This window comes from Danaus plexippus (genome assembly GCF_018135715.1).
Source record: "Danaus plexippus chromosome 9 unlocalized genomic scaffold, MEX_DaPlex mxdp_24, whole genome shotgun sequence".
Lineage (NCBI taxonomy): Eukaryota > Metazoa > Arthropoda > Insecta > Lepidoptera > Nymphalidae > Danaus > Danaus plexippus.
This window is the reverse complement of record NW_026869847.1, coordinates 933,915-955,664: the sequence shown is the minus strand read 5'-3', so window position 1 is coordinate 955,664 and position 21,750 is coordinate 933,915. Positions and strand designations below refer to the sequence as shown.

Sequence of the window (21,750 nt, the reverse complement as noted above, 5' to 3'; positions counted from 1 at the left end):
TAAATATAAATGGAAATCCTTAGTCGCGAGCGCATCGCTGGAACAATTGGAGCGTGCAATGCATCGCAATGTGTTCGCGCAGCGCATCTCAATACCCGGGACCTGGGAACGAGATGCGTTATCCAGTCCCAAGGACATTTCAAGAATTACCCGGTGATGATTTGCATTGCTAAATTATTCTTATAATGAGTGTCGTCCGAGGTGATAAAATTAATGCAGAACTTAGTAATTAATGAGCGAGTGAGCGAGTGATTCAGCGATCTTCAGAGGTTTTTCTATGACTTCAAGACTAATGAGTTTGGTATGAATTACGAACTATTTTTGGAAATGATTTGCGACAAAATAGTTACGCCTTCATTATAAAACACTTTTCTTTTCTTATGAGTCCACTAGTTTTTATGAGATCAATTTAAGAACAGCCCAAAGAGCACTATCTAAACATAATTAATAAAGTAGGTATTCTGTGAAAAATACATTAAAAATATTAACTTCATTTATAAAAGGGCGATTAATAACTATGTAACGAAATATGAGAATTTAGGTCGTTTTTTCAAAATTAATGTAATAGAAAACAAACAAATCTAAATAAACATAAATTCCACTTCACGAGCTATGATATAATCCAACCTGTTACACTGAATGTATTAAAAATTGATTAAATTAAACACACTACAAAACGAGTTTTCGTCTCTTATATAATACAACGACATACATATATCTATATACCAACTTTCTCTTCAAACATTATTAAAATCTATTAATGCTTCGTTTATTAAATTTTTAAACATTTGACCTCTCTTTCGTAATATATTTTAATGCAGAGAATTCTATTCTTTATTGTAAGGATGGAAGGACTCAATTTCCGCGTGCTTCCTTCGTCTATATTTCACACCTCTAAGGCTGGATTTCATCGATATTGTAATAAATTATATTAATTTATTAATGTAAAGGTTCTCTTTTGTCTTTAATATAATACATTGTATTTAAAATACGAGTACGTACATACATAGTATACATATTTATTATCATATTATTTATTTATTTATTGACGGTAGAATATTGTTTTGGAATAAATTTATGTAGTCATTAAGGTGGACTGTTTCATCACCGACGAACCATCAATGGGATAAGTAAAACTTCGCAAGGCAATACCCTTCCTCGTATTCCTTATTCCTCAGAAAAAATACATTAAGGAAATCTAAATCACCAGCATCGTATAAGCAATTAAACTATTCAGTACCTCATAGCATCGCTTCTGAATAGATGAAGGGACGCATTAACGGTTTCCGCATTAGAAGTGTAAATGGAAAATGTCACCGGAAATGACGCTGTTACAAGTCTTTAAGATATTTATTGATTTTTATTGATGTACGGACAGCAACACCTTTAGCTGTATGTAGGCATGACGCATCAGTGAATTATCCCGGTCGTGACATTGCGCGGCCTTGGGTGCTGCGTGACGGGTCAGGCTCCACGGATTGGAGTCAATGAAAAGTTCAATTAACTCATTACATGTATATTACATTATTATTTTTAAAGATTTTTTATATGAGCTAAAAATAACGTAGTGTGTTCTATTTTGAAAGTTTATACTACCTTATATTTTATGTTTGTGTTTACTATTTGTAAGAAGTGGTATAAAATATTTTTAATAAGCCATCCATCATGTAACAATTTTCATAAAAATCTATTATTTTCCTAATAGTAAATCTACGTGACATTGTACATAGTGTATTTTGCGTGTGGTTTATTTTCTCGGCGCCGACGGATCCACCAGTAATGAATGTAGGTGTTAAGATTCATTCATTTGACCTTAAACTGAGTTAAATGATGCATTATATGCAGTTTGTTACACGTTAAGTGTCAGTTGTTAAAAACTTTAGGTTCCCGCAGACAGAACCTAGAACTGAAAAAACTGTTTGATCAAAATGTTGACACGATTTTGATGTTAATGATCGATCAATGAAGGTTATATAAGGCTTCGGCGATTATAATGTCGCATTTTATTTATAATTTTTAAAGCAACGCATCGATTAGTAAACCGGCGATCATTTTTCAAGGCGCGAGTGTAATTTTAAAACTGTCTCATGCTACCTTCGCGATTTGTATCGTTATTACAAGGAAACTTCGATGAGTATGCGGCTTTCATCCTTTGTTTCAACAGAATAAAGGCGTTTTTTCCAGGAAAGCCTTCACGTATTCCTCCCGCTAATGATTGAAGGGATTATACATGTTATTGCGTCGCGTGAAATTTAATGAATTATAACAACCCCGTAATAAACAAAAGAGAATTTTACATGAAATTACATGTAATTGGTCTTTTTGGGACCTTAAGTGTGGGTTGCGTTTAGTAAAACTGTTTTAAATTGCAATTTCTTTAGTCAGCTTGGTGTATTTCGACGAAAATTCGCAGAAAACTTATAAATCACGAACAAACAAAATCCATTATCATATAAATGGATTCAATCGAACGTCATTTTGCAAATTTGTCTCCTGACCGTGACTCAGTTGGCTTCGTTCTGAAGTCTCTTCGTATCTGCTACGTCACTCTACTGAATCAATAAATTGCATCAGCTGCTGAATCCGCTCGTTCAAAAGGTCGTCGGAAATATAACACATTCCTCTGAAACAATCTTTGCATTTCATACGAAATTACAGTTCTTTATGCTATAATTATATTTTGTATGAATTCCTAATAAAGCCATCAGTATTGAAAAAGACTTAAATGCTAGTGGAATTTTCAAAAAAATGCCGAGATTTCAGTTTGGGGATATACTGCTGTATTAGCACATTGAAAAGATAATTTCTTTATTAAATTAACAACAGTCAACAGCTGTCATATAAATATTAAATTAATGGACCTTTAAAGTTTTGGTATAAATGACAAAAAACTAATAGGTCCTCGGTTACCTAATGAACTGAGTACGGTCACGAACACCTTACTGCATCATCATGTCCGTCAAGCTGTTTTGATTGCACTGCACTCAACAATAAGGGTTATAATTGCAGGAAGCTTCCACTTGACCTCGATGGTTAAAGCAATTGAAGCCGTCTTCTATTTCCGATAACACGCTGTGTTTTGTGTTCTTTCATAATCTGCGTCACCTTTATGTAATTGTAATGTTATAAAATTACTCCGCACATCAGCTTCGTACTAACAATTAATTGATGAAGTCACAAGAATTTGTTAATCGAACTATAAACAATCGAGCCATAAACATAACAAAAATTTGAAACAACTAAATTTGCTTTACAGAATATACTCCGGCTCTTAATCATGCCAGAGTCTAAAAATCCAGCTGCTACTATAAATTTTAATCTTCAAGAACGGCTGGATATTTATTAGTTTTGCAAGAAGATAAAAGAAGATTAAAACTATAATCAGATAGGTAATGAGGTTGAGTACTATAGAATATACTACATTGTTAATATAATGTAGAAATTAATAATCGCTTAGAGTCAACCTGAAAGTAAGCAGATGTGGACTGACAGGACTTTATACTTTGATGTAGTTCCACTCCGCGACCGATAGTTACAGTTCAGATGAAAGTGTTTTGCTTCAAATCTTCTGATTCTCATCTGGACCGTCCGTTCGTGATGTTCGATTATCACGGGCTGGTGATATCGAGATTGACTTGGTTATCTACTTCCACCATCCGCGTCTCACCACAAGCGGGTAGTTTTATAGCTGTTGTTTGAAAGTCGTACTGTCTCACAAACATCATACAGTTGTTATTGATAGGAATATATTTTTTTGTTTCTAAAAAAAGAACAGTTAAATTTCATAAGTTTTAAGGCAAAATAAAATGTTATCAATTTGTGTAAAGTATTATTGTGCTATGAGTGTGTTGGATTGATTCGATTTTATCGAGGCAAATGACCAAAGTTATGTTCTCAATTATTAATATAAGTCACTCTACGAGAGTCGATACAAAAAACAATTCTCTCGTGTAATAGCCATGTAAATGTTACGCATCAACGTCACATAAGACATGCAACAGCTCTCGCTATTGTCCCAGATGATTTAATATCTATCACCGGACTATTATTTGAAGCTTTTACTTTCATGTAACGTTATCTGCTCATATCTGTTGAAGATTTATGATCTTAGAGTAAAGAAAGTTGGACTCTGTCGAACCGTTCCGAAGCATTAATATTTGATAATGTTTGATTTATTTACTACACCCGCGAGTTTTGTAGCTGAAATTGACGTTAGATACTCTGATACACATTTAATGCCTCATAATGATAATTATTTTTTCTGATTCATCTTTAAATAATATTTTTGTATAATTATAAATGTAATAGATAGTGCGGTTTCGGATTCGGTTGAAGGCAGTGAAAGTCAGCGCCACGCGGACTGCACCAACTCTCATTTATCAAACGATAAATATGGTATAAACTATGCAAACATACTTATCCTATAGGACTGTGTTGTTGTATCTCACTTGACATCGCAATATCTATATTACGAAATGTTCTATCGATGAATTGATAAGGTGCGATTGAAGTACACTAAAAGTACGGTTGTTATTGTTGAACGAGTAGGAGTTATAATTTACTTTATTGAGACGATCACATCAACAGCCACATGGTGTTTTATAAAATGCCCATGTTAAATATATTTCCTATGTGTCGCGGTATCTCTACCCGTTCCTGTATTTTCTCGCCTGTCCCAAGTTAAGATAACCTCGATTTCGGAATTCCGTTAACACACAATAAATTTTAACTTCACACAATAAAGCATCGCCTTTCCATTTTAAAACAAAACGTCGATTAGACAACGCCGGTTAACTCCTCACTTCCATTGTCCGATTGTGTAAGTCGAGAGATGCGTAAAATATTTTCATTTCAAAGCCAAGTCTGTAGATGAATCGAGTCTCCGTAATGGCTGTTAAGACGATTGAGTAACAGGTCCCTAGGTACATGCTGAGATGAATGACGTCAGAGATGAGTAATAATACTATTAAATGAAAATGAACGTTTTATTACCAGTCTTAATTATTAAATCCGTGAAGACTAGTATCCCGAAAACGTCGCGGAATCGTCTTGAAGTTTTATGACACATGGGTAATGTGAACGATTTCGCCACAAGAAAGTGTTACGTCAGTGTGAAGCGCATCCAACAAAATGTCAGGTCGCGCGTGCCTTCCGCCCTACGCTGGGGTCTGGGCTGTGCGAACGCGGTATTAAAACAACACCATTAGATATTTCTCATTTGCGCATAGAATGACATCCCTTTGTCAGTAACTTTAAAGATTTCGTCCTCGATATACCGTCTCGATGGAGCTAAAAGGTATTTATTTATTCCTTAAATATTAACAGTAAAAGCTTACGATCCGTTATCAATAAATAGAGAACTAACAAGTGTCGTCGGACGTTTCGTTTATAGAGATTGATGCATAACCCTTTGATGTAGCGAGCGACGCGAATTATGACAATACGACGTCGTAAATAGTATCGAAGTGCCAAGAACTGAGTTCCGCGTTTTGAAATACACGGTTATAATGCAATGAGGTTTTTGATAGACTCATCTTTAGCGTGCTTTACAATCTGTCATCAAAATGTTACATCCCATATTTATTGAAGCGATTTTTACTACGACACATTAAAGATATTGCATTTTGAAATAATATTATATTTAACATATCGCTAATGGCCATATACATTAAAACGTACATAAGGTCAGATGCAATGGAATTTTATTATATTTGTTAAATGTCAGATCGTTTACCAGCATCTGCTTTCCAAAATACAAATTAGCATGACAAATATAAAACGATAGCTAAGTTCATGCTCACGGTTCCAAACGAGACAGATGTTATCAGATAAGGGGGGAGTAAAAGGGACAACGAAACGAATTAAGAATAGTATCTGAATCGATCTTGATTTGTCGGGCGCTGACAAGCGATCAGTCAATGGAACACAATAGTGGGTGCGGCTCTAAACGATATTTGATATGGGAAACTTAAATTGGCATTGAAATATGTTACCGGGGCGATAGGTAAGCAGCTTTGGCGATAGACCCGATCGGCCGGATAAGACGTATGGATAGTACCAACTTATAGGAGTTACTTTAACGGTGTTTTGAACGCAACGTCTAAACGGTGGTGACGTCTGTCCTAAATAGTTCCGAGGTGAAGTCACAAAAAAGTTATATCAATAAAAGTACAACCATAGGAAAGAGATTTTAAAGCCGTCGTACTTTTACTACTTTCACCTTCCGCCGGCCCTACTGAAGAATGCATCACCGTTTCCTTTACTCATTATGAACTCAGCGAGCGCTAGTAGTCCTGCTTAAATACAAACTTTCTCCATATGTTCTTAAGATACGGACGCGCCCCACAGGGCAGCGCCTTCTAATGGAATATTCTAACAATGTCACGTTTAACATAATTTACTCAAATATTATACTTAAATGAGCCTGTCATTGAACCTCATAAAAAATTCATTACAAAATTTTAAATTATTTTACACTCAATTTATTTATGTCTGTTTAGTAAGAATAATATCAATTAATTTTCACTGGTAATAAATTTTTTGATTCAATAAAACCTGCATTTATAACGTGTTATCAAAAAAAAGTTTGCATGGATTAACAATAAACAAACTACAACATAACTATTTATTTAAAGCCTATCGTAAAGCTAGGCTAATTCGCTGTACGCAAAATACATCTTATCATTTACCTGAGTACTTTTACTGGTTAACAGGGAACTTCCATACTTTCATTAGGTCCAAGTAACATGTGTATATTTTAACGAGCGTGTAACATAATTGCTTAATCTAAAATTCTATTTAGACCTTGTAACATGACTTCGCAATTAATATCCGTGGAATATAAAATTTTATACCGCACGTTAATATATATGTATATAAAAATAAGTAATGTGTTTTTCATTTCAGGTAACACATTCGCAAACATGATAGGACATCACGTTTAATTTCTCACTAACATATGCAAAATAAGTAAGGTAAGTACAATGGTAGTCTTTTTTTTTTCTATAATTCTGTAACCATACGTTTATCTGATTCGAGCCTCTTATATCATCTGTAGGTGAAGTTGTTAGCGGCGGCGGCCGGCGGGCGATTGTTATAATTAATGTCCGATGATATCACATCAAGATGTTCAGTAACGTTCAGCATTAGTGAAAGTGCCGGCTTTCTTACGTTTCTAGTCGTAAATACATTTATGGAAACAATGCACGCACAGCCCGCGGCCGTTATGACGTCGTATGAAAGCTGATATTTATAATGAAAATAAACTTATTATATTCATAGAAAAATCTTAATTATTGCATTCGTTTCAATAAGTCGCTCGAAGAAAATATATATTCGGTAGTGAGTTAATCAAATCGGAACGCCTTTGGTGTGTATATCACAAGTGAGTGTGTGATCGTGATCCCGAATGTGCAAAATAACTGACTCCAGTCATAATAATTAATCTAATTATACACACAATTTGCAATCCTCGCACGATCGGGTTCGACTCAATCGACTACGAACGGGGTACCTCGTGGGGAACTTAATTTAAGACTATTAACATTGCTTGCCATAGCTATACTAATTTGGTGAACGTTTTGACTTGGTTCGCCTTTGTTTATAACTTCAACAATGAAATGTTCTATTTCAAATCATAGAAATAATATATAATGTGAGTGTTTGTAATGTATATCATTATCACTGTATTTTTAGTCGAGCTACTCTTATATATAAACGAGGTGCGCGTGCGCATTCAGAGCTTTTAGTGCTTTTAGTACGTTTTAGATCCAGTTTTATGGTAGGTTGCTATGCGGTTTTAATGAAGTACGGCCCTTTATAGTCCCAGGGCTCGTCAAATCGAACTTCGTCTGGATATAAATTCACTTTACAATGCTTATTTTGAAATAAATCGAATGGAAATAGATTTTAATATTAAAATGAACTCTCAGAATTTGCTAGATCTTGTAGTATCATTTTTAATACTATGTAGATGTAAATATATTTTATACCATAATACAAATATTTACATTAATTTTCTCATCAAAAACTGTGCAGTCAGTATAGCTGTTCTGGATAATCCAAACTGTAATTAAGTGATAAGAAATATAAAAATATATTGCAATATTCAGATCTGCCGATCGTTCCATGTTTTCAATAATTTAAGGCAAAATTACAATTTATTAATATTTAACTAAAGTACACGTTGGAAGGCATTATTAGGGGCTCTTAAACTGTCAATGTATGGACATCCTAAATTATGTTGAAGAATTAAATTCAGAAGCTTCTTAAAAAAACGGTTCCGCCTAATTTTAAGGATTATATGTAAAAAATTATACGTAATATTAATAATAAAAATGTATCAAGAGCTTGAGGTTTTGCCACGATATATATACAATATTTGTGAGAAGACTATAATTAGAGCATATTTCAGCAAACAGATACGGGTCCCTACGCTTTGTCCGCGTTAATCGCACGTCAATGGAATTCGTTTTGGCAATCCCGAAGGTTGTTATTATTGATTCCTGCATGCGGAGGAGCAGCTGCGGCCGATATCAATACATATCGAGCGCTCGGAACCCTTTCATCGGCCGTCCTCGTGTTCGCAGGCGGCGGAGCGCTTTGATGCTTATCAATTGAAGCTTTAAATTATAATATGCAAGCCATTCAAAATTAATACGAGCTGTTTAAGCTCCCGTGTTGCATCAATTTTGAATGTAATGTATTTAGGTTCTCACATTTGGTTGCCGGGGTTTTAAACGTCTTTGCAATAGTTAGGTTATATTCTTTAAGATTGTTTATTCGTTGTTATTTGAGCCTAAGGAAATAGGACTTGAAAAAAATGCAAGTTAAGTATAAAAGAAAATTTAAAGGTCTGTTCACATTCTGATCATTTTAAGCATATTAAAAATATACTTGGACTTCGAACACAATCTATATAATACAAAATTTACGAAATTCAGTTCGAGGAAGAATTTATGTTGAAATATTTTAAATATATATATATATATACATATGTTCATTACTAGAGTCAATCACAAATAACTGTTATTTATTTAATAAAAATAGTATGCCAGACATAAAATGTTTATAATCTTACAAAACACTAACAATTCGTTGTATTGGGAGCAAATTTTTTGTAGCAATCAATATAAAAGTATAGTTGTGACGCGTAACCTCTACTTCTGTCCCACGCTGTCACAAAAACACTTAACGTTGCATCCTGTACTCTATCACCTGTACATAAGGTTGTGTTTAGACAGTTGTTTCAATGTATATATGTTTTATAATGGTTTTCACCTCGCTCCAGATAACAAGTGCGGGTTCACCTAACTTTTAAATGTTTTTATTGAACTGAAAATATCATACATAAAATTATTACCGACGTTATAAAGTGTGTCAGTTATTGAAATCATTATATGGCAGCGACGAGGATCTCATAGATGGAATTTGCTTTATGTAAAGTTAATGTAACGATTAGTGATAGCGATTTTCCAAGCCGCCAAGGAAAGTGCTATTAAAGTGCTATTATGATGTCATGTGAAATTATTTTCTTGCTTCGATGAAAGGCATTGATTGAAAGACACGTATTCTCTAGATGCGCTTTACTCACGTGCAGATATTATATAGTGATGCCAGCGAAAAGCGATAATATGCGTAAACACTTTCAGTTGCTTCTCGTATTTTTGAAATAATTTGTATATAAATAATCCCGATTGGTTATTTACGAAAGTAATTGTATTACTACGTTACAGCTTCACCGTCTTTAGTGAAACCTTATAATTTTAATATACCAATAAAAGCTATACATCGTATAACAGAGATGGCTGTGATTCTGATACTTACACAGGCCGTACGTTATTGAAGTACAGCCTCCAACCGAGGCCGCGCAGTCCAAATGAAATCTTGTGTTACTGTAATCATATTTCTTTATATAGAAATGTCCAGCATAATTACAGGCAAATTCAAATACAAGGTTGTATAAATTAATTATAAGGCGATTTCACGTCGAAACAAATGTCTCATTATGTCAAAACGAAATTATAATCACCAGGTCATGTCTAGCATTGGATATAATAAATTAAATTCAATTAGATCGATAATTTTAAAACAGCTCGTATGTTTAAATAATATTTTTTTTGCTTTAGTCTTCACAATCAAAATATTCATCATACTTTATAGTCGAGAACATGCATAAATTATAAGTTATGATAAATGTTCTTAAATCTATTGAGTTTGACAGATGTACCACCATACTCCGACATCAGACACCTGAGGCTCCTTAAAAGTATCGTTTTTGTCAGTTTTTGTCTTATTCATGAGGGCCAATAGCTTAGAACAACCCGTATAAGGTTATGGCTTTTTGCGTTGTGCACGCGTTGAGTCCGAGTAAGCAATTAGCATTATTGCTTTGCTTATATAAATATTTGAACCCCCTAAATGTCCAACGCTACAAGTTACTTAAGTTTTTGCAAATAACCATCGTTACTTATTTCAAATATTGGTTTGTTTGGTCAGGGACACAGAGGTCGGGCAGTAAAATTGGTTTGAATTATATAATATTCTTATAGTTTGTACATCAATTTACAACCAAATAAAAGTGGAACCACAGTTATCCATAAGTCTAGATAATAAATAAGCAATTTACACAGAAGTGGTATTGAATTAGACTTTTGTTTTTGAAAAAAAATGCGAAATCGTGACGTTTCCTAAAAGTCACTTTTGATGTCCTCAAAAGCATCAATACAATTTGAACTCCAAAAGTCAAGGAGAAGGTGGATTTTATATAAATCTGCTAAGTCACCAGTTCCGATAGCGGCGACCGCATCAAAACTATACAGATAAAGTCCACATATAGATAATGTTAATTTAGTTCATTTTGCAAGTTCATTATACCAGGTATGCCCTGACTTTCCATTTCTCTAAATAAGACAATTCCGAAATTAACATAACTATAGACATTATGACTCATTCAATTAGAGAAACATGTTTTATTAAAATCTATACAATTTTAGACGTCGTTCAGATAAAAAAAAAATGCAATAAATATAAAGATATCAATTCTTTAACATAAAAATTCATAAAGTATATAATGTTTACAAACGGTTAACCGGTGAAAGTGGCGATTTTTACATTATGTGAGACAATGAAAGGCTTATTCGTGGCTTGTACACAGAACTGATAAGGATAAAAGCGAGGTTAACTACGGAAAGGCAGACAAATTCTATTAATTAGACGATTTAGAGTACGACCAAGCCCTAATTCGATTAGTTTCGCTAAACTGCATTAATCTTATCTAGACATTCCGCAATGACAAGACAAAAGCAATTGTTATCGAACACCGAAAGAATGAAGCAATCTACGTTTAAAGGATCCTTGTTTTATTGAAATGTTATTTGCAATTTATCAATTATTTATCAAAACACGATTTTTTTTTTGTACTTGAACGACCACTCTTGAATTTTGAATTGAACTTGATTTACTGGGCATGTTGATGGATGTCTATCGCACATTATCTGTGATGATGTTTTCAACGTCATGAACCAACAACGCCTCCACTTGGCTCATTTCCGTGCCCTCAGGCTCTACTTTCACTAGAGATTCGAGGTCCAAAAGTTTCTACATGATCTAGATGAAATTAAATACTTCTATAACATTAAAAATACTAAAATTAACAAGCCAAAATTTGCATTTCATAAAATGTTATTAGACTAGCTTTGATAAATCTACAAAGTAATTCAGAAGCCAAACTAGAATATTATATATAATGAAAAATACACTCGGTTGCTAGATAGAATCATTTAAGTGTTAACGATTTACAGAGATAGTAAACACACAACCAATTATCTCTTAACATTTATTCCTTAAAATTGCGTGTGCTTACGATCGACAGTTGCAATTAAACTCGGTTATACTCTCGCGAACCTTTTAACTATCTACACATAAATTATATTGCAACTACTTGTACTCTGCTTGGAAGCTGATATACATTTTAAAACAAAAAAACCTATTTTTTTACCGTAAAGAGTATAGAGATTTTAAAACAAAACTACAGATATTTTCTTATTACTGTTCGAAAAAAGTGTTCCTTTTTATTTTCTCCAAGAAGTTTACCCTAAGAGCTCCTGTTATCACCTGTTACCTTAAAACATTTTTGTTGACACACAATACGAAATCATGTCATAATGACAGTGTCAATTTTATATGCGTATAGATTTTTTAATACATAATTATTTTTTATAACTTTTTTATTCTTTTATTTGATATTATCAATATCGAAGATGTCTTCGGATGTTTCAGAAGAAGAAGCAAAGACCGAAATAATTTTTGAGACTGTGGTCGAAGAGAGTTCCGAAGAACCTCCAATGGATGAATGGTCTTCTCTCGTAATGGAAGACGCTTCTGAAAATCCCAAAAGGTTTTTGTATGAACAAGGGCTTTACTCACCTGGAAGCGGGGAAATATGCGGCAAATATATTTCTCAGTCCGACAGTTCGGTGTTGCGACATCTCTATTATAACTATCCCGCTGTACTTGATCCTGGTATCGAGAAATCTCTTCTGGAACCTGAAGAAAAGGTCATTTATACAGACGATGGTCAAAATTTATACATGGCGTTGTGTAAAGAAATGAATCAATGCCCTGTTCGCTCATTTCATAAAAATTTACTTACTGACACGATCGATCTGAGATATTATTGTATTAATCCCTATGGGGTTCGAGCCATGGCTATGGCACTTCGCTATAACAGAACTGTTACAACATTAATCTTGACTGATAACTTCTTAAACGATGACGCTTGCTTCCATTTAAGTGAAATGCTAACTACAAATTCGACACTAAAGGAATTGGTTTTGTCTGGTTGCAAAATTGGTTCAAGTGGTGCCAAAAATCTTTTTTCTGGATTGCACCTCAACCGAGGCCTGAGAACTTTAAATTTGAACCGAAATGATATAAGAGATGCCGGACTCGAACATGTTGCTGCAGCAAATTTTCGGGGCTTAGACCTAGAGAAGCTTTTATTAAAGTACAATGGGATTTCTGGCAAATCTGTTAATATCTTTTCAGAAACTCTAGAAACTTACAATAAATTTACACATATCGATCTCTCCTGGAATAATCTTTTTGCCCCCGTTGTCGGGACAGTAAACCTTCTTATGCTTCTAGCTCAAAGTAAAGTTTTACAGGAATTAAATTTATCTTGGAATTCTTTGTCTGGTCCGCGTATTGGAACAGCTCTAAAACAAATCTTGAGGGCCCCTAAGTTGAATGTGTTAGATCTAAGCAATAATAAATTATCAGGAGAAGCTATTGAAATTTTCATTGGATACTTGGGTAGGGCAAAGAAATTAGTCACTCTTAATTTATCTTATAATCCTATGACACCAGAAGACGCTTTAAAAGTGCTAAACAAAATGAAATTTAATGCTGTGAAAGTTCAAAATATTTTAATGGAAAATGTATTTGTCGATGGAGAATTTCTTTTATTATTAAAACAAATAAAAAATATGAAAACAAGAAAAAATACTGTTATAACGTATGGTGGTGTTGTAGGAGGATTCGTACCTGAAGGGCCAGATATGAGGGATTTATTATTGAATCGCATGGAATTTTTAACGACGAGGGGCAAGAAACAGAAAGTGGATATTTCCCTCGTCGTTATGCAGATGGTTAAAGACAATTACGACATAATGCCTGCGAAAGCATTCCAGGATGCTATAGAAGCCACTGGGGCTCCTGTTGACAGTAATTTAATAGACGAAATTATTAACACTTTCCCAGGTCCGAAGACTCCTAAAACAAAAACAATACGTTTAAAACTGCTAGTTGATTATATTAATCGAAAATGGCCTCACAAAAAATTGCCGCCTACTCCTCCGCCAGAGCCCGAGCCGGAACCTGAACCGGAACCGGAACCAGAACCCGAACCCAAGAAGAAGGGAAAGGGGAAGAAGAAATAAAAAATATTTATTTTTTATAGCTATTTACTAAAGTTATTAGATATATTTACATATTTTTGTATCGTATTTATTTTTTAGTTTGTGATTATATTTGTCAGTTTTAATAAACATCTACTTCCAAGTATACAATTTTGTTTTTTAATTTGACATAGATCAAATTCTTTCACAAGGCTACTATACGAACAAATGCTCCATTGTTAGTCAGAATTTATTAAATTAATAAATTTGTAAAAATAAGTTACAATAGTAATCGATTACAGAAAAAGTTTTAAAAATTTTAATGAGCCTAGAATTATTTTAATTAATTAGTATTTATATTAATTACCAAATACAAATTACATATACAAATAGTTTGTATTAATTTTTTTTCATACGGAATAAATCTCATGAAAGTCCAAGCGAGAATAAACAAAAATGACGTTAAGAGATTACGTCATAAATCTATCATTTTTGACGATGCGTTAGGTTTTTTGAATCTTTATTTTGTAATTTACGTTTGCTTGTATTTGATATTTATATCTTAGACCAAAATGTCCTCAGACGAAAATATTTCTGAGGCCAAAGTCGACGTGGATATACTCTATATTCGTGAGGTAGATTCATCACTAGAGCCCCCAATGTCTGAGTGGTCTTCACTGGAATTAAAACTGCCAGAAAATAATATTAAACGACTGCTATATGAAGAAGGGGCATACCGACCGGACAGTGGGGAAATTTGTGCCAAGTATATTCCACTTTCTGTCAGCTCAATATTAAGACATCCATACTATAGGTATCCAGGTGTTAAAGATCCTGGTATAATCGAAGCTCTGCTTTTCCCAGAACCTCCAGTCAAGTACCCGGACGATGGCCAAAAACTGTACCTTGCAATTTGTGATGAAGCAGGTATAAGCCCAATACGCAGATTTTATACTCAACTATTAAATGATCACATATGTTTAAAATACTATGGGATAAATCAGAAAGGATTTAGAGCTATCGCATTGGCTCTCAATTATAATAAAAGTGTTACAAAATTAGACCTAACGGATAATTGGATTAACGAGGACGGATGTTTCCATCTAGGTGAAATGCTTTTAGAAAACACAACTCTATCGGAACTTAATCTACATGGGTGTAGAATCGGAGCTGGCGGAGCAAAAAGACTATTTGCAAATTTGCATAAAAATCGTAGCTTGAGTGTGATAAACCTTAGCAGAAACCACCTTGGAGACATCGGCGTACAATATTTTGCAAAATCAATTTTGTTTGGTGCCAGTGTAGACAATATTAATTTAAGTTTTAATGAATTAACAGGAAAGGCTGTTATTAGTCTCGTAGAAGCTTTAGAAATAAATAATAGATTAACGAAATTAGATTTATCTTGGAACAAAATACTTTCGCCAAATGCAATCTTTCAGCTATGTAAGGTGCTTTCCCAAAATCCTTCATTCGTAGAGTTAAACTTATCGTGGAACTCATTAAGCGGTCTTCGCATAGGAAATGCTATTAAAAACCTCATGAGTAACAGGAACGTGAAACATATATATTTGAATAATAACATGCTAGCTAATGTTGCGATCAATCCAATCGCAGAGGGATTGTTTATCTATAAAAATCTCATCACTTTGGATTTATCTTACAATCCTTTAGGACCCAAAGATGCTTTAATAATATTGTTATGCTTGAAAGATAGCAAAGTAAAACTACAAAATCTATACCTGGATAACGTATATGTTACAAAAGAATTTCTGAGATGCAGAAGAGAAATTATGTCATTAAAAAATCGTAAAAATACAGTTATAACATGGGGAGGTGTTAAATCTCGATTCGTACCAGAACTTAGCGACATGCGAGAGATAGTTTTAAACAGAGCCGATAAATTATGTAAGCAAACGAAGAAATCACGAGTCGATATAGCTTTAGTGATATTACAGTTATGTAAGGAAAATAAAGAACCGATACTTGTTAAAGAATTTGGTCGCGCATTGAGAAGTAATGGAGTATTTTTAGATGAAGATTTACTTCAAGAATTTTCAAACTGCTTTATTGGGCCCTGTAAAGGGAAAACGAACAAAACTATAAATTTAGTAGAATTGGCAGAATATTTGGAACGGAAATGGCCTGAAAGAAAACTACCCCCTACACCGACCAATTAAGTATACAAACCACAATTTAAGATAGGAAGATACAGTGATACAGTTTAGTGAATCATGAAGTTTTATAAATGGTATTCTTTTAATATTAGCCTTGTATTTTGTATAAATATTATGATTTATTTTAGATTTAATTTATGCTTTTTAGATTAAATGATTATGTTTACCTCGGAGAACATTATGTGTTGTGCGGTTTGTTGTTCCAGTTGAAAGAGGGAGCGATTAACATCGCGAAGACAAGGCGGGGCACGACATGAGTGCCCGCTGCTGCTGGGACGGCATGCATAATGACACGCACAGATCCGTGATTGAAAGAGTTCTTAGCCGTGATCACTCTGTAACTGATTTGCATGCCAATGATGCTAATACATAAAAACATTGCTATTTTACGACTGTTGGCAACGTTTTCATATTTCAAAATGCTACATAAATTCCTTACCGTAGACTTAAGATTAACCAAGTTTTAAAAACAACTATAAGTATATCAAACTGGTTGCTAGTTACTCAATTTGTTGTTTAACACGAACTCTTTTTAGGTTATTAACATTTAGGTAGTGTTGTTGAAGTCGCTGTTCGACGATCCCGCTTGTAGTAGCGTGCATCACGCAAGCTGGCCTTGTCTGCTTTATTATTATTTATTGCCCTCTAATAATCCTCTAGATAATACGCTCTGAATAAAATGGCGCCGAGGTTCATTCCTCAGTTATCTGATATAAGATTATTCGGGATGCTCTAACGGTAAGGACTTATAAAGTTAAATAACATATACATCCCATAAAGTATCAGGTTAGTCACTTAATATGGGAATCTTTCGAATAATTATCCTTTAGCATTCCAAAACCCTATTCTATAAGATCCCGTCTGGTTATAAAGTAGAACAAAACACAGTAACGACTTTTGAAAAATAATAATATGCCTGTGCAAACTGAAAGCGAGTATTTCCGTTGAAGCCGACAGTCAATAGAAAGTTAGCGAGCGTGGGTAGATGCTGATTAGGAATTCGGTGATTGTCGCTTCTTCGCCACATGTCATTGATGCTACTTTTACTTTCAAATATATTGCCAAACGTTTCATATTTAAAGTCGGACGGTGGTGTACACTGAGATCAATCATCTTAAAACGTGACTCGGTTTCATTACACACACTCGTGTCACTTGCGCTGATTCAATAACATTAAGTTTTCTCTTACCATGTTATCGAACTGTCAACATCGAGGCGGTCAAAGTAATGCACTAATAGACAGAGTGATAAGTTTTGAAGACATAGATAATAATAAATATGCCTCATACGTTAATAACAAATTAACTTAAATCTAAATCAAAATGTAAGTGCCATTATACGTCAAGGTATTGTGTTAAATGTTATTTTGCGTTTCAATTTTTAAAAAATCTCGTAACAAAGATAACTTAAAATCGAAAGTGCGCACGCGATTTTCATATGCAATAAATCAACAAAAATAATCAATGGTCTGTGTACGGTATAAAAGCGAAGGTACAAAAATGAATTCAATTTCTTATCAGATTGAATTTTACGGTGTCCGTATATGTAATGTGTGGCCAATTTCCGAAAACCTTCGGTCCTAAAGAATTTTTCATGAGTAATAAATAAAAATTCTGTTGTTTTGAACCTATCCCATAAGTAAGTATTATTTTAACTGCCATCAAATATCTTAAACGGCTCTTTAACACACTGACTAGTCGCTATAATAGTTTCACTCTTGCCCATGGCACCTAGCACTCGGTCTAATTTTTCTCATCCACATATATTAATTAACGGAATTCCTTATAAGTTACAAAAAAAAAATTTAAGATCTATTTTAAGGAGTAAACGTTTAAAAGAGCAGTGCACGGAGTCCTCTCAATTAGTTAAAGTCGGGTACATATCTGATCTGGAGACGTGTTCACGAACGCGTCTTGTAAACATCGATGAGAGCGAAGTAAAGCAATTACAATTTGTTGTTTTAAAACGTACGTTCATGGTATCGGCACAGTCGCAATAAGATCTGCGGACATTTTTCAATGGCCTTTAAAACCAAAGATCAGTGAAGTCATTTACAAACAATGGCGATAATTCGTACCACCCGCGGCGACACCATGGGCTACGGCTGACTAATGAATTGAGATATTTCACGTTCAACGCTATCGATCACCGCCAATTTTGCGAGCTATGGCAGCAATGAAACTTGCTCGTCCGTCTACGCTCATTTGATATTTTAAATCAACGACTTCTTATATCGGTAATATATATATATATATATATATATATATATATATATATATATATATTCAATCAATTTGCCTTGGGGGTCACAAAGATCACATTCACTAAACGCCTGTGACTATAAGTTGTAAATAATAACAGAACCTATATTTACTCTATCTTTAGTACACAAACAATAAACACGAGTGTTAAGTGTTTGCCCTTATCATTGAAGTATACTTCCTTAGGGCACCGCAAATAGTGATTAGTGGGCGGCCATCAGAAATAGCGAAGAGAATATATCACAGGGAAATGATTAACACATTGTTGGCCCCTTCGTATTTATTTGCCGAGAGTGATTGCTTTCCATGTCGATAAATAGATGAACCTGTAGGCCTCGACTGTAAGTCTGATCCTTTCCTCATAAACAATATAAAAAGTACTATACTAACTCGTAACGCCTCTGAGTAATACTCAATATATATTAGCACTGCTCTAATCATTATTTACAACAACCAATTCCAGTTGTCTCTAGTTTACACGATCTTTCTCACATAACTGCAAGCCAAGCTATCATTAACTTGTTCTTCAATATTTATGAAACCTCCATTGACCTGAATTAATCAGCACTCTAAATATTTATTTAAGACGAACCCATCGGTTACATAAAGATTTTAAAATAAAAACGCGGCGTGTTGCTTTGAAAATTAGTCAATATTTCTTTTGATCACAAAGAATACTTTTAAAGTTATTTAGTTTATATGAGAGATGTTCATTCGATCGATTCCATTACCGGCTATTGCGTATCGGCTGACGCTTAGGACGAGCGTGAGTACAATACAAAGACGCCGACGATTCTAATACAGGATTAGACTAGAGACACCATGATTTATAACAACGGGCATGAAGAGAAATCACGTTCATCTTTCAATACTGTATCTAACACATATTTGAATTTATATCCCTGTTATCTAATAATTGATACTGTAACTTTACTTTGATTATAAAATAGACTTTAATGTAGCTCAATCCTGTCTCGTGGAAGTCTTCGTCGATGGTCACCCTCAATCCATCACGGCTCCAAGACATTCGTCCACTCCCACGGTCTGTGTTGTTGGTGTAATTTCCAACTCGAAACATTACAACTCATAACAAACACTTGCAAAATCATATTACTTGCATGTAGAAATACTCTATTAGCTACCGTATATACATTAGATCGTGACATATTTCCGTTTTTTAAATGTCACAGTCAGATGTGAACTAAATGATTGCAAGAAATAAACATTTAAATTTAACACAATTGTTGTAAGGGACTTTTTTATGCGTTCTGTCTTACGCAAACGCAGGTGAGCGCCAAATGTCAGATGTCTTCGCGTGCGCTACCATTGTTTGTTTTTAATTCCATGGCTATGCTCGAACTGTCTGGTTATTGTAATTAGCTATTGGTATTCTGTTCCATGTAGCAGATATATAAAAACTGAATTAACTGAAAGTGATGCAGTGTAGTTGATATACTAGCATTTTTAGTAATCACTTATACTAAGATTATTTCAAAGGACGGTTTTATAGTCGCATTCTATTTGAATAATATATGTAAATGAAGATGTGAATTAAAACATATTTCCTTTGATAATTTAAGTTACTATATACAATAGCGTGCATGAAATTAACGTTTTACAGACGAGAAGAGATAATTTCCACGCATTCCCACACGTTTGCCAATGGCCGATTGAGAAACATCTGCATTGAACAAGTGTCCAGAGTTCATGGTCCGACTAAATGGTCAAACAATCGACTTAAAGAAACAATAAGTAGGCCATAATCAAATAATACTGTCACGTCTACATTTTAAGACACAGGCAGTATTCTGGATATTGAAAATTATTATTTGTGATTGAACATTCACTTTAAATCATTTGAAGCGAATATTTTGTTCAAACCATATCATCTCTTACGTTATCTTTTTCTATGATGGTAGTCGAGAGACGTTTATCAACGCCATATACATTGCATGCAGTGGTACCTTCCTTGCGAAATGAAGTCTGTACTCACCAAATGATTTAGATTCCAAGCTTTTTGTGCACTGGATTTACGTTCCTAATACTTAACAACGACAACACAGGAAATAAACATTAATACCTCACGATAAAGTCTATTATCATTCTGTGATGTAAATCAAAAAGATACAAGTTTTAAAGTGGTCTACTCATTTCTGAAACTACGTCCTTAATATTGACATAAAAGTATCGTCGGTCAGTAAAAAACAAATGTAAGTGATTTAGCGAAAGTTTTTTTGTTCCTTCTGTGTACATATGTAGGTACGTAATTAGTTAAACTCTATGACACTAAAATGTCTCACGATTTATTGGTATCCCTTAATATTACAAATACATTACAGTTAAAATGATTCAACATTTTTTAAAGCATAACCTTTCACAATGGACACCAATCCGGTCTTTAAAAGTGTAATAGTACAATAATGGAAGATTCGGTGGAACCACAAAAAAAAATCTGAAACCTCCCGCTCATGGATAAATTTCAATCAAAGAACCTGTAATTACAGACAGCAATTGGATATCCAATAACATTTAATGCCTACAACATTCCACAGTTAATTGTCTCCGACTTAGTTGGGATAAGGGCATTCTAACCCTTAGCGTCTGTCTAATGGTACGTTGAATCAGGTTGGATTAGACACGGGCTTTCGGCGTCGGGACGTGACGACCCCATCGCCCACCGGCTTTTCCGGTGCAGTCAGTCACGGGGAGGGGGATCTTGACCTCGTTTTGGGGTCTTGGTCCGGGCTGGGGGAACAGCCCATAGAATGAAAGGCTTGTGAATGTGTGATGGATGAATGGTGATGGATGGGCTTATACGGCCCCTAATCTTTGGTTCTGGTGCCCGGCCTTGGGATGCATGGCGAGCAGGCGGCTCGTCCCAAGGGCACCAGGTCTGGCCCTACCTCAAAGGGTCAAAAACAAAATGGAAAGTCGTATTGTCAAAAATAGTCCCCGGGTGGGTCCCGGCATTAATGCTGGGGAATCCCACACTCCCGCTTCGGCGGGGGATCGGCCCGCGTATACGGGGGGTGCCAACAGTGCGATGGGAGGAGAGGTTACGGAAACCTACGAACTTGGCAATGTTTTAACGGATTCTGATCTGCATAACGATTCGGCTTTGACGAGTAGGCCGGGCTCGGCGCACCTTACCGCGTCGAGACCGGACTTACAAACTGATGAGGAGGACCTCGCTAGCGTTCAACTCGAACGCGAGGTGAGGCTTGGGGCTGCGACACGCATACCACGCGTACTGCTCACGCGGCTACCAACCGGATTTGACAGGGAGAGAGACAGCGATGATGACCTCTCCGACTCCTCGGTCTACAGTGTTATGTCACTGGAGTCTGGGGAGTCCAACACCGGAACGGAGAAACCTCGCAAGAGGAAACCAGATGACGACGGGGTGCCCGCCCT

At 34.9% G+C, this 21,750-nt stretch overlaps 2 protein-coding genes across 4 annotated transcripts in view; both read left to right on the top strand.

Annotated features, from left to right (window-relative positions):
• LOC116767181 (protein outspread) overlaps positions 1-21,750 on the top strand; it is a 127,862-nt gene that overhangs the window by 64,690 nt on the left and 41,422 nt on the right. The gene's annotated exons all lie outside the window — the stretch shown is intronic.
• On the top strand, positions 11,718-14,063 carry LOC116767183 (leucine-rich repeat-containing protein 74A-like). Its single transcript, XM_032657373.2, has one exon. It carries the CDS (start codon positions 12,261-12,263, stop codon positions 13,938-13,940), a length of 1,680 nt encoding a protein of 559 aa, XP_032513264.2. The 5' UTR covers positions 11,718-12,260; the 3' UTR covers positions 13,941-14,063.

Bases quoted from the DNA above. Each gene is read 5' to 3' on its own strand.
- LOC116767183 (XM_032657373.2), top strand. From the start codon at position 12,261: ATGTCTTCGGATGTTTCAGAAGAAGAAGCAAAGACCGAAATAATTTTT.